The sequence below is a fragment of the Streptopelia decaocto genome (genome assembly GCF_964273445.1).
Source record: "Streptopelia decaocto genome assembly, chromosome: 1".
NCBI classification, from domain to species: domain Eukaryota; kingdom Metazoa; phylum Chordata; class Aves; order Columbiformes; family Columbidae; genus Streptopelia; species Streptopelia decaocto.
In genome coordinates, this window is record NC_138663.1 from 36,793,567 (window position 1) to 36,806,834 (window position 13,268).

Consider the following 13,268-nt stretch of genomic DNA (forward strand, 5'->3'; position numbering starts at 1 on the left):
GTAGCTCGTTGCTAGTTTTCTTGTGATTGCTTATGTGGAAGGAAATAGCACATGCCTGTGTTATGAACCACAGATTTGAAAAGGTAATTGAAATTGGAGTTTATATGTGAGGTGAGATGCTTAATGTCTTCATTATCAGGTCAACACCCAGAAAATACTTTCTGTTCACTTCATTTATACAGAGGACCCCAGAGCTGAACTCTGAAATGCCCGTAGGCTGTGGGTGAATAGTAAATGGCAGTGTGCACTGCATTGCTTTGCAGAAAAGCCATTCCTAAGCACAGGAACACCATGAAGAGTCTGAAAGGGTTTGTGCTGGTGTTTGTTTTAATCTCCTCAGCTTTTTTTTTTAAATGTTTGTGCATTAAGATTTGTGAGCCTGGCCTTTTCTTTACAAAGCCTTCCATCCTGCTCTGGAATCTTAGTGGCTTTTAGGGCAGCTAGCTGTAGCTGCTGGCAAAGGCTAAAGGCAGGTGGTCTCATGTGGAAACACTGGTGCCCATTTGTGGAACAGTTGCCTGTGTTGCTCTTGTAATGAACACCAACCCCAACAAAGGCACCGAGGTGCGCTGGTTAGAGAGATTAAATTTGTCCTCCAATCCTGCAGTGGTATGTAAAGGGAATTTTGTCTGCCGTTGTTCACCTCTCCTAACAGTGGGATCTAGCTGGAGTTAGGACCATAGCTGTCCTGGGCCCTTCTAAAAGTCATTGCTGAGAGAGCATCACCTCTGAAGAGCAAGTGAAATCCAATCCAGAGTCCTAATACAGATCTAATGAATCCAGACTCTGTTATCCTCACAGTGTATTTAATTTAGCCTCACCTTTAATGGTGTTGTGCTATTGTAAAACTTATGACCTTTTTTCTCTTCTGCCTTGAACTGTATAATATGCAAATGAGCGGTGAGCCTGCTTTTATGCCTCGGTTGCCAGAGAAGTTTGTTGCCTGTATGGTAACCCTTTCTACAGATCAAACCTGGCCCCTTTGGGCAACCAGGCTGAGGAGGGTGCTCAGCCTGCACCTTATTTCTCTCCTTTAATAATGAGTTCAATATAACAGCTGCATTACTCTAGAGGCAGTTTCCCTCATACTGGGCATGTATTTGTGTAGCTCTATGTTGTCCCCTCTAAAGATAAAGATGTTTGGCTTGAATGCAGCAGACATCTCATATATGCTGTAAAGGTGCAGTTGAAAAAATAGAAGCAGCCACTCTTGTACTGCAAGTTGAGCACTTCTGTTCCTCTTGCATGTAATTGTTTTTCCTGAACAAAGGACTGTATTTCTCAAATCTCATCCAGTAGTTTTTAGGATTCATTGCATTTTATTGAGGCTTGTGGTCTAGCCCTGTTTCAGATAACCTATCCTGACATCTTCTGCGGTCAGGGGTGAGTCTTGCTTTACCTCCTTGGCTCTTTTGCAATACAGAAATAGTGCAGTCAATTTACTAAGCTATTTTTTTGTTGCTAGCAGTTAAGTAGTAAGTGCAATTAATTGAATAGGGCTGTTCTTGAATGCTGAGGGTTAGACCAAGAGATTTCCTTTTTGATTTGTAGTGCAACTACAGCTTTTTGCTGATGTATACTCCGTTAAATTACAAACCTGGAGAGTCCTGCAGTTTGGCAAAATTCCCCTGTAGACATAAGTACTTGTCTGTATTGTGAAACATGCAGTTAATTATTAAAAACCATAGGGATAAAAAAGTTTTTCCAACACACTTCCTACTTCTGATCTATGTTGTGGATCAAATAGTTATTTTCCTGTGCAGATAGTGAGCCCATTAATTGAAGAACACTAAATTTCTAAAATAGATGAAAAATTATTCAAGGAGAGTAAAGAGGGAATACTGGCCATTCTTTAAAACATTCTCTATTTTCTCTGGCTTTTTCCAAAGTGAAGTTATGCTTAGTTTGCTTTTTTGCAACACCTAAAGAGCATATAGAATTTTTAAAAAAAAAACAATTGCAAGATATTTTTAAAGGTGAAGAGATGTTGATTTGTAAGAGTCGTTGCTGCTCTCTACACTACTTTTTAATACTGAAATTTTAGATGAAAGACTGTCTCTCGAACAGTTTCTTTCTGAGCTGTGTAATGCAACATAACAATAGCTATTTATATAATGCATATGCTTCCTTTCCCTGTTAGCTATACTTTGAAAGACTTATTAGTCCTAGAGCCCTGCACGTTCGGAGAATAAAAACCTCCAAAGTTTGACATCTTTAAATAAGCAACCAAATGTTATAAAGAACAAACCTCACTTACAGTTAGGAAACAATATTTACATTTAAGGTTGAAAAGCCAGGATGTAGGAAAATTTTGCTAATTTGGAAGGTGACCTTTAAGTGCACCAAAACCAAATAATTTGTAAGCTATGGCACAGGGCACATTCCTGCAAAATTTGTGTGAATACTGCTTTAGTGGTTCTTGAAAGACAAACAAAGAGACCTGGAATGAAATCTTTATCCCTCTCCCAAATAAGATTGAAGCTAACAAAGGCATACAGCAGTGCTCTTTCAAAGCTTGCCATTAAAACGAAGGCTCTGCAGCACAGCTAATGAGATGGCTCAGAGTGGAAAACAATCTGTTTTTAAGAATGTTTAGATCAAAAGTAATTTCTAATCTATGAAATAAAGTCGCTTTTCAATACCTTTCTTTCACTAGTAAAGCTTTTTATGTTTGCACTATTTACTTCAATCAGATGTTTTCAATTTTACTTTTTTCCTCCTGAAAATACTTCCTAGGGTTAGTCTGTAGTGACCAACAGCATTATTCTTTTTCTCTTTCCCGTATTCACCCACCCCCACACGTTAAAAAAATGAGAAAAGAAGAGGGGGAGGAAGAAAGAAACATCTTTTCTTAAATGATTTGCAAGCATCTGTGCTTTAAGCTACTTTTTATGAACACTCCTTAGTAATGACTCAAGGTAAAAAAGCAGAAAAGCATCCAATGTTAGGAAATTGCAATCCAATACCATGTAATTTAAACCTGCCATTGCCTCTCCTGTACTAAATGACATACAGATGGGTAGCTCTGTTCCCTCTACTTCGGGAGCACAATTGGTCTTTTTATGAGTGTATATACATTACTAGCAAAAAATATTTTTGTTGGGACTGTTTATTTCTAATTGTACCGTATTTGAATTACTGTCATAATTAGAGTGCTTTTTCCCTGCTGTATTTTTGTCAGCTAATTTTTGCAAGCAATTATCAAAGTTACTTGGACATTTGGCAATTTCTGTTACTACTTTGGGAGTTTTCATTCTCAAAAGCAAACTTCTTGTTGTTTTTTCTTTCCTGATGTGGTGTGAATTTCTGCACTATACAAATGTTTTCCTACAGTAATCCTTATGTACTCCTTGGATTTTCTGTGTGAATTAAGCAAAACATAAGGTGAGGTTTTCAAAGGAGGCTAATTTCAATAGCAGCCCTAATTTTTACGACAAGTTTATTGTTGAACCTTGTACGGCTTTGTGCATAAGGAAATGACTTGCTCCTCAGGGCTCCAGTTCTAGTGCTTCAACAGTGAAAAAATACAATGGTTAACATTATAAAGTAAAAGGACGAGGATGCGACTAGACGTTAAATCAACCTTATTGGAATTCTAAAGATTTAGAATTGTTTTTCAGCTACATTAAAGGGTAATGAAATTGTTGGCTGAACATCATATGCCCATTACCGTAAGTCTCCAATATAGATGTCTTGTAAAGAACGTCTCAGCCATAGTTGTTGGGGTTTTTTTGCAGATTTTTTCTTTTTTTTTAAACGTTTGGAAAAATGTTACTTGCTTGTGAATGATTGTGTGCGCAACAGTTTAGCGTGTAACACACCGAAGGGCTTTGGCTGTAGCACATGGTCACTGCTCCAGTGGAATCACCTGGCAGTCAAGCCAAGTTCATTTTTAAACTTGGATTTGAAGAAATAATCAGCTGCAGTTCAGCTGAGCCATTCTTCGTGCATTAGGGATCGGTCTGGTCATTGACAAGTGAATGCAGAAGCTATGCTGTGGCCGTCTGCCAAAGCAATTATTTGGGATTTAAGCTAAAAAGGCTCCTTCTCCCATATCCTCTCCCTTTGCAGGGTCATGTAGGGATAAAAAGGACTGTAAGGTGGTCTTTTCCCAGGAGGAGCTGAGGAAGCGGCTGACACCCTTGCAGTACCATGTCACTCAGGAGAAGGGGACCGAAAGGTAAGGCAGGACGAAGGAAACGCAGTCCTCCAAACACAGGCATCTTCCTTTTCTCTCCTTTTAGTGGGGCTTCCTCACCTTTTCCGCAAAGGTTTGGGCATTTTTTTTTTTCCCCAGGTTTTCTGCACTTGTTTACTAACCCCTACAAATTAACACCACTGCAAAGACAAGCATCTGCAGCACGGGGGCCGAGGCCAGGGGTCTTGTGTGACTTTTTCTTTTAATGAACACTGCATGTCTTATAAAGTCACCGGGCTCATGTTTAAAGTCTGTTTTTAGTTTACTACAAAATGTGTGGTAGTAATAGTGGTTTAGGTACACTTTTTTTGGAAGACATCGCAGTAAGCAGAACCACGAGGGAAATGGCCCCGTGCCAGGAGGCTGAAGTTTTGAAGGTGGCCATTGTAAGTATAGACGTTTTGGCTGCAGAAAGAAGGTAGCATAATTTAGTTCTTTTCCACCCCACTCCAATTTCTTTTTGAAGCACATGTGGAGAAGGTATTTATTGGCTCATTTGTGGTTGGAATGTCAAAAATTTTCAATAACTGCCCTCACATGGCTTTAGTCGCTGGAAGCCAGCCCTGAGTCCTGGAGGGAAAAAAAAAAAGACTCGCTTCCAAGACTGTTTTTAGTGAATAAAGTCTCTCTCAGCTGATTCCAGCGTGAAGGTAACTTGCCAAGGCCCAGCCATTTTTTGTTGTCTAATTTATACCACTGAGCTTGGCATAAGGCCCTGGCTTTACCTCTGCTCTGAACGTACTAATGATGTAACTGCTTGTTTTCATTCATGACCTGCAAAGGGCTCTCGGCCGCACGTGGGGTCCCGCTTAATCAGCAGCACCTTCCTGACGGCGTGCAGCTGGATGTGCTGAGGGGGCACGACTGCCCTCTCCGCCCCGGCCCCCTTCGTCCTCTGCCCCTGCCATCCTCCCGACCCTCCTCACTCCTGTGTACAGGATCAACAACGTGATTTAATGCACACAAACAATCGGAGATTAGGTCATTCTTAAAAATCCTGTTTATAAAAAAAAAAAAAAAATTGGACCTCATAAAAAGGGTGAAAGGATAATAAAAACAAGCTGCCGAGCACATAGGCTTTTTGTTGGGCTTGCGCAGCTGATTCGTATTAGATGAATGACCTCCTAGCCTTTTAGATTGTTAACTTAGAAAAATATTCCCTTAAAGCTGTAATATTGCTTTTCAACTAAAAATATAAGGCGCTCACAGCTTGAAATCGTGGACCAATTATTTCATTTTCAGCTACAAAGCCCCCGTGGCGGGCTGCCCGTGCCCCAGCGCCGCGGCATGGCGGCTCCCGGGCGGCCGGCACCCCGCGCCTCACACCGCGGCCAGGCCCGCTGCCCGCACGTGTCCCAAACACAGGCCTGAGAGCGGTGCCTCAGCCTGAGCTACGTGTCAAACAACCCGTGTTTATGAAAACTTGCATTTCACTTGCCAAATTGGGGGAGGCCCCCATTTTTCCCGTTTTGTTGTTGTTGTTGTTCTGTCCTTTGAACTGTGGGACAATTCGCTTCCTCTTGCATGATACGTAACACCTGAGGCACGCTAATGGGCACATTCCCCTTTTCCTGTGCCTGCTTTATTTGCTGCCTTTAATAAAAAACAACTGCCAACTTTTAAATCGTGGTTGTTTTTTTTTTTTTTTCTGTAACATTTTTCTAAAGTCTTAGCTAATTTAATAATTTTTAAAACCCCCAAATTTCCTTTATTTATTTTTAAAATGTAGTGTTGTTGTTTTCCCAGTGCCTTTGAGGGGGAGTACACACATCATAAAGCTCAAGGAATATACAAATGTGTTGTTTGTGGGACTCCTTTATTCAAGTGAGTATGCTAAACACAGTTTTGAGATTTCTGTTTCTTAGTTTATGTGTTGTGTTCCCATGTAATCTTGTGTAAACTCCAGTACTTACGTAATTGTATCAGATCATTTAAGTCATTCAAATTGACAAAGGATACATGAGAAGCAATGTAAATAATAATGCTATAGCAAAATGAGTGTTACAGTAAAGATGAAAACGTAGTAAATAAATAAGATAGTAAGATAACATTCTGGTGAAATAGGTAATTGACTGTAAAAACTAATAATTCTTTTTTTTCCCCTCTTCTTCTTATACAGCCATGTGAAGTAATTTTAACACAGTATTTCACTGTACGGCTAGATATGATTTTTGGCTGTTAGCTTTAATCATAGGTAACTTTAATATCTGGATCCTGACCAGCAATTCTGCACCCATGATACAGCATTGTATCCAATAATGGAGAAAAAAGTAGGTGCTTTTTTAGAATTCAAGCAGTTAAGAAAACGAAATCCAGGAAAATAGCATTACTTATTGAATCTTCATGCATCCCAATTAGTGCACATGGAGAGCTAGGTTAGGAACGGAAGCAATGATTAAGAAAGAAATAACAGCTTTCATGTCTTGCAGGAAAAATACTCTTTAGAAGTAGTGTGGGAATTACGGCCCTAAATTTGGTGCTAGAAACAGTACTGATTGAATTATCTCAGTCACTGAATTGTCCTGCACAGATTCAGTTGTTTATGTGCTTTTTCTTATTTCTGGCTGCTTGTATTCATTCTGATGAAGAATTTAATTTTTTTGCTTGTTTTGTCCTTCACACTGACTCAGGCTCCCTCACTTGAAGAGGTGCCTTTAAAGCAGCATGAAGCAGGATGGTCAGGATAGCGCTAATAATAGAGAAAATTGGGTCAGTAATAGGTTACAAAGGAAAATAAAATTGATGTAGCTCCAGGATCACCAGATGTGGCAGTGATAGTTGTTCTCAAGAGACTGTCTGTAAAGATGAAAGAAGCATTTCATCTCTGTTATGTTTGATTCCTCCTTCCTTGTGTTAGGAGGATTACCTGCAGAAACTTCAGCAATAATGTGAATCTTTTGAGTTGGAAAACTGATTGTTACGAACTTAGCCAAGGCAATATTCTCATGTCATGTGTTACTGTGGTGCCCAGCATGGGGTTACAAAGTGGGGATCTAAAGTCCCCATTACCTGGTTTCCTACTCTGCCATTTAGACATCCCCTGCCTACTATTGCTAAATCTTTATGGCGGAAATCCTGGCTCTGTTGAAGTTAATTCAGATTCGGCAAATGAATACAATGGAGCCAGGATTTCACCTTCTACCTTCAAGACAGGCTTCCTTTCCATCGTCTGCTGGAGAAAGAGTAGTTTTTTTGTGGGGTGAGATTTGGACAGCAATAGTTCACATAAATGAATGTGAACTAGTTTCCAGTTGCTTTCACAATCCATTTAATACGGGAAAAAACTGCAATATGAGACTTAACCTGTGATTATCTCAAGTGTGCAGTATGCTTTGGCATAGCCTTGACTTTCTGAGTTAATGAGTTGGACTTCTCTGTGTGAAATGAGCTATATGGAAATGTCCCTGTTTTCAGATTCTCTTTGAGACTCCCCATGGATTTTATGGGAGGAGAGAGAGGGAAAGAGGGAAGTTGTTTTTTTATTTCTAATAAATCCCAGGCCAGTGAGCACCTGAAAAAAACACCTTGCTGGTTGTGTCCCAAGGCTGGACTGGCCTTAGCCCAGTCTCCACAAAGTCTTTGTGTTGCTTTGTGAGCTCCTGCCACCTCTGGTCTACATCAAATTCAGCCAGTTGTTCTGAAATTGCTGGCAAGGTTAGGAACAAATGGATAGGCTGATAGGTGTCCATCTTCTTTTGTTTATTGACCTCAAAATATCAGTATATAATGTCTTCCTCAACTCAGAAGGACACATTCCTGTATCTTGGTGACTGCTTCAGCCCATACAGCTAAAAAAAGTAAGAAGGAAACACAGATAAGAGAACGCAAAATGTATCCCGTTTGCTAAATTTTCCCCACAGAGTGTGAATCACCAAAGTATTCTCTTAGGAGTAAGATGGTAGTACAATACAAAGAAAGTCCATTGCCACATTAAAAATGCAAGTTGGTTTTGTGGTAGTTTTGGGGCTTTATAATATTATTTTAATTTTTATTTTTTATTTCCAGATAGTAACTTGCATTTCCATTTGTTTCTTATTGGGTGTCCATTAATTTTTTCTCTTGTGTTGTTGTAATCTGTAAATATATATATTTGGACTATGGACCTGTCAGTTTAACCAGGAAAGAGACTGGAGCTTCAGCAGTAATATTAACAAACTTCAACTTTTAACATTTCTGATTTACGTTGTTTCATTACCATGTGACACATGAGGTCAGGGAACACATGAATTTTACACTCCAGATGAAAGACCTGAGTTTTGGTACGTCTTTAAAACAGAACTCTGTCTCTATCACAGGAAAGATAAAAGAAACAATTAGGAATTTAACATCTCTTCATCTACCTGCTTGTACTAATGTTATGAGAAACCTCCCAAGCTTTATGGATAACATACTTTAACTTTTTCCACAATCAAAGGTGCCTCACACATAAAATCCATAATCATGACATTGAATCTAATGATTCCATCTCTGAACTTTCACACCAGACAGTCTCCTACATCCCAGTACAGCTGCCTAAAGAAAGCTATAAATGAGAGAGACAATAAACTAATCTCAAGGACCTCCTTTTTTCTGCAAGCCACCCCTTATGTGGTTTTACGTTAAAATGACTCCAATCTAGCTGCAGGCTTATGCAAAAAGAAGCAGCTCTGTTCCCCCCACCTTTCTCTAGGGTGTTTTTTTCAGACAGAATCACAGAATGTTAGGGATTTGAAGGGACCTCAAAAGATCATCTAGTCCAGTCCCCCCGCCAGAGCAGGAACACCTGGATGAGGTTACACAGGAAGGTGTCCAGGCGGGTTTTGAATGTCTCCAGAGAAGGAGACTCCACAAACACCCTGGGCAGCCTGTTCCAGTGTTCTGACACCCTCACTGAGAAGAAGTTTCTTCTCAGTTTTAAGTGGAACCTCTTGTGTTCCAGTTTGAACCCCTTACCCCTTGCCCTACCATTGGTTGTCACCGAGATGAGCCTGGCTCCATCCTCGTGACACTCACCCTTTATATATTTTTAAACATTAATAATGTCACCCCTCAGTCTCCTCCAAGCTAGAGACCCAGCTCCCTCAACCTTTCCTCATAAGGAAGGTGCTCCACTCCATTAATCATCTTTGTTGCCCTGCTCTGGACTCTGTCCAGCAGTTCCTTGTCCGTCTTGAACTGAGGGGCCCAGAACTGGACACAATATTCCAGATGTGGTCTCACCAGGGCAGAGTAGAGGGGAAGGCTTCCCCTTCACGGGACCTCGCCTGGTGTGGCTGGAGCATGTCTCAATGCAGCACATTGATCTGATAGAAAACTAATCAGCCAAAGAAAAAACCCTCATGCTTATCAACTGTATCTGCTCCTGTTCATTTGTTGTGAGCCATGGCTGGACAGCCCATGCAGCAAGGTTCTGTGTTTCTGTGTCAGTTCATAGAGCAGCACCTATGCCACTCAAATCCTTGGTGTTTTCTAAGGGCCAAGTGTATTTGCAAGGTTGCACCTACTTTAATTTTTCAAGTCATTTTCTTGTACACTATGCAAAAAATACCATTCTGTCCACAGCCGTGGCAAAAGGAGGTTAGAACAGACCAGAGTAAAATCCGCAACTCACACTATTGCCATAGGAGAGGATCTATTCCATATTTAATAAACCACATGCAGCACCATGTGAGAAAGGTGTGGTATAGATGGCAATTGGGAAGCCTGGGAGAATGATTTCCTTTTAAAAAAAGAAATATTATTGTTGTGTCAGTTTCCAATTTTTAGGGCCAAGGAATGAATTGCCAAGTCTTCATAAATCACCCACTGCTGCCTTTATTGCTTCCTGGAAGGAATTCTTGGTAATGGTGTTGGCTCTTCTGAACATGCACTAGGAGAAATAGCAACACTCTTACTCATTGTCATGTTTTCATTTGATTTTCGTTGAACTGTGTCGGGTCTTCTCAACATCTCTCAGACATCCAAAAGCAAATAATGAGAAAAGCAAAGTGTGGCTGGGCAATGCTGCAGTGCCATTAGCATTATACCACTCGTCTTCACAACACAAGGGAGGATTTCAATCACCAGGCTAGATCTATAAAAGGAATTTCCTTGCCCTGGTGCTGAGTGCTTAACTAATGGCCTCTAAGCTTTCTTAATAGTCTTTGTATCCTTTGAGCGGCCAAATGACAATTCAGGACTGGCTATATGGTTAGGAGAGCCCATATGAAGTAACTGCTGTAGTATCTCTAATGAGATCTGATAGAACCACTTGAGCAACTTCATCTGCCCTGACTGACTCTCCATTTTCTCAGAACACTTGTAGTTTTGTGTGTCAAAACCAACAACTTCTGTTTAATAAAATTTGTTTGGAGTAAGTTAAGCTTTTGCAGTGTAGGAGTTGGTCAGTAGACAGTATTACCAATCAGTTCTCATCCAAACTCAGATTTTTAATAGGTTTTTTGTAGCTCCAAGAAGCTTGAGGATCTTAAAACTTGCAAGAACTTCTGCAGTTTTTTGTCCCCTACAAAAAGCTGGTGAAGTTACAAATCGGTAACGTTGTTATCATTGAGCACTGATTTCCTTTTGCTTACTCAGTTTTTGGTGGAAGCCTCTGTTTTGAGTCTTACTGTGTCACTGCTGCATGACAAATTGTTATGCAGTCCTAATCACCTTACCAAAAATGAAAACAGGAGAGTGCTCATCTACCTTGGAGCCATCTAGAATCTGGCAGTTTAGTCCACCTCTGAGGATGACCTTCAATATGAATGCTGTATTTACTGCAATCCCTTCAGTAAAGTTGCTTTGTGAATACAGTCCATGGCATCTTCCACATCTGAATGTACTCAAATACTGAAAATGTGCTAAGCTTATCACAGCTGTAGCCTGGGGCCATCGTGGGAGCTTGAGCTGGTGATTACTAATTTCTGTAGTGGTTTGGAACAGGACTTTGTCCTCCTGGTCCTCAAGAGCCCCTTGGAGCAAGAACGGTACAATTCTGGCCTTGGGTGGATCTGCTCTGCGGCTCTTGGGGAAAGGCTCCTTTCTCTGGATGCTTGGCAAGTAGAGAAGCTGCAGTCATTACAGCAAATGCTTCTGCGCTCCTAATCAGCTCATGGGTAGTTTTTAATATCCTCTAACAAGCAGCTTCTTGGCTGGTGCTGAACCTTCATTTCTCTACCACAATGAAGCAATGAAGTCTGAAGTCTGGAAAGATTTTTATGTTAAGGAGCGAGTTTGGAAAACAAAAAAACACTTCATCTCATTTTTTTCCTTGATCCACAAGCCACCTACTCTTATTTTTTCAGTCAATCAGCTCCACTGTACTGAGCTGGTTGTTGCCCACAAATGTATCAAGGCACTGTCTGAATCACTGCACACCGAGGTCACTGGCAAGGAGCGAGTCGAATGAGGCTGCCAGCTACAAGCCAATACAACAGCAAACCTGAAATTTCCTTCTGCTTGTGTTCTCTGAGGGATGCCATCTCCAACAGTGAAAACAAGTAGAGGGTATATGGTGGATCTCGCAGTTTGCTAGGCTGAGTACATTTCAGCAAGCATCCTTTCCAAAAGGCAAATAAGAGAAATGTGTCAGGATTCAAAAAAGAAGGAAAAGGGGACTTGAAATGTAACATTAAATACTTCAATGTCTCATCGAGACAAGCCTGTGAAATTGTTTTGCCTTACTTATTGCTGAGCACGGCTGAATTGCAAATCATTGTTGAAGGTACTTAGAAATAAGAGGAAAGAAATGCAAATTTTTCCCATAATCCTAGACATTTATAGATACCTTCTACTGATTTTACTAAGAATTTAATTGATATTTTAACTGTAAAATTTCAGTGGATTCTATGTAAACTTCTCAGTCTGATACATAATTGCCCGTTTGACATTTACACTGCTTTATATTGACTGTTTCAGTCACCCTGCTTGTCAGAACTAATTTTCAGTTAGTCTTAACCTACATTATGCTTTACTATGTGTATGTAAGTACCTGAAATTAAACCTGGTATAAATTGCTAATGCAGAGGTGTAAGAAAGCCAAGAGGAGTCAATGACTTCTTCAGTATTAAAAAGATCAGAACTGCAGAGGTTTCATCAGGTGCTTTCTGAGAGAGCTGTGGAGCTTTCAAAGGCTATTCCCAATGCTGGGCTTCAACAAAACCTGAATAAACCCGAAAAAGACTTCCTCAAGAAGGGTGAAAGAAAAAGGCGGTTGTAACACAAGAGTAGAGGTTCTGTGGCAAGTTCTCTTTGCCCTTTCCTTGCCAAAAGCCCACATCCCTGGCAATAGGTGATCTGTGTTAGCTTCAGCTGTAGTGTGTCTGGTCACACCATAGTATGTGGCGCTGAAAAACTGCACTTCAGTCATACTTTGGAAAGTAGTAGTTCAAAATTCACACTATAGGAACACATGGTGATTATCAGTACTCTGTTTCTCTCTCTCAGTAGCTGGCAGTACAAACATCTGGTTTACGGTGCCTTTTAAAAGGAACAGGTCGAAATCCTGCGCCTCTTTGCAGTACAGATAAAGTGACCATCATATATTTTTATTGTTTCATAGAATCACGGAATAGTTGGGGTTGGAAGGGTTCTCTGGAGATCATCTAGTCCACCCCACCTGCTATAGCACGTTCCCCCAGAGCAAATCGCACAGGAATGTGTCCAGGCAGGTTTTGAGTGTCTCCAGAGCAGGGAAGTCCACAACCTCTCTGGGCAGCCTGTTCCAGTGCTCTGGCACCCTCAAAGTAAAGATGTTTCTCTTCATATCCAGATGGAACCTCCTGTGCTTCAGTCTGTGCCCTTTGCCCCTCACCCTATTGTTGGGCACCACTGAAAGGAGTCTGATCCCATCCTCTTGACACCCACCCTTGAGATATTTATAAACATTGATGAGACCTCCTCTCAGCCTTCTCCAGGCTGAACAGACCCAGCTCTCTCAGTCTCTTCTCCAGACCCCTAATCATCTTCGTAGCCTGCCACTGGACTCCCTCCAGTATTTCCTTGTCCTTCTTAAAGTGGGAAGCCCAGAACTGGACACAGTACTCCAAATGCAGCCTCAGTTTGTGTTTGATTTAATTATTTCTGGGATCTTTAACAGTATCGTGGCACC

The 13,268-nt window shown here is 40.8% G+C and overlaps 1 protein-coding gene across 5 annotated transcripts in view; it reads left to right on the plus strand.

Annotated features, from left to right (window-relative positions):
- MSRB3 (methionine sulfoxide reductase B3) overlaps positions 1-13,268 on the plus strand; it is an 86,417-nt gene that overhangs the window by 29,684 nt on the left and 43,465 nt on the right. For all 5 annotated transcript variants that reach the window (XM_082073830.1, XM_082073828.1, XM_082073829.1 and 2 more), the window contains 2 exons: positions 4,072-4,180; positions 5,945-6,022. In XM_082073830.1, the coding sequence (XP_081929956.1) occupies positions 4,072-4,180; positions 5,945-6,022 (187 nt within the window). The remainder of the gene's footprint in view (positions 1-4,071; positions 4,181-5,944; positions 6,023-13,268) is intronic.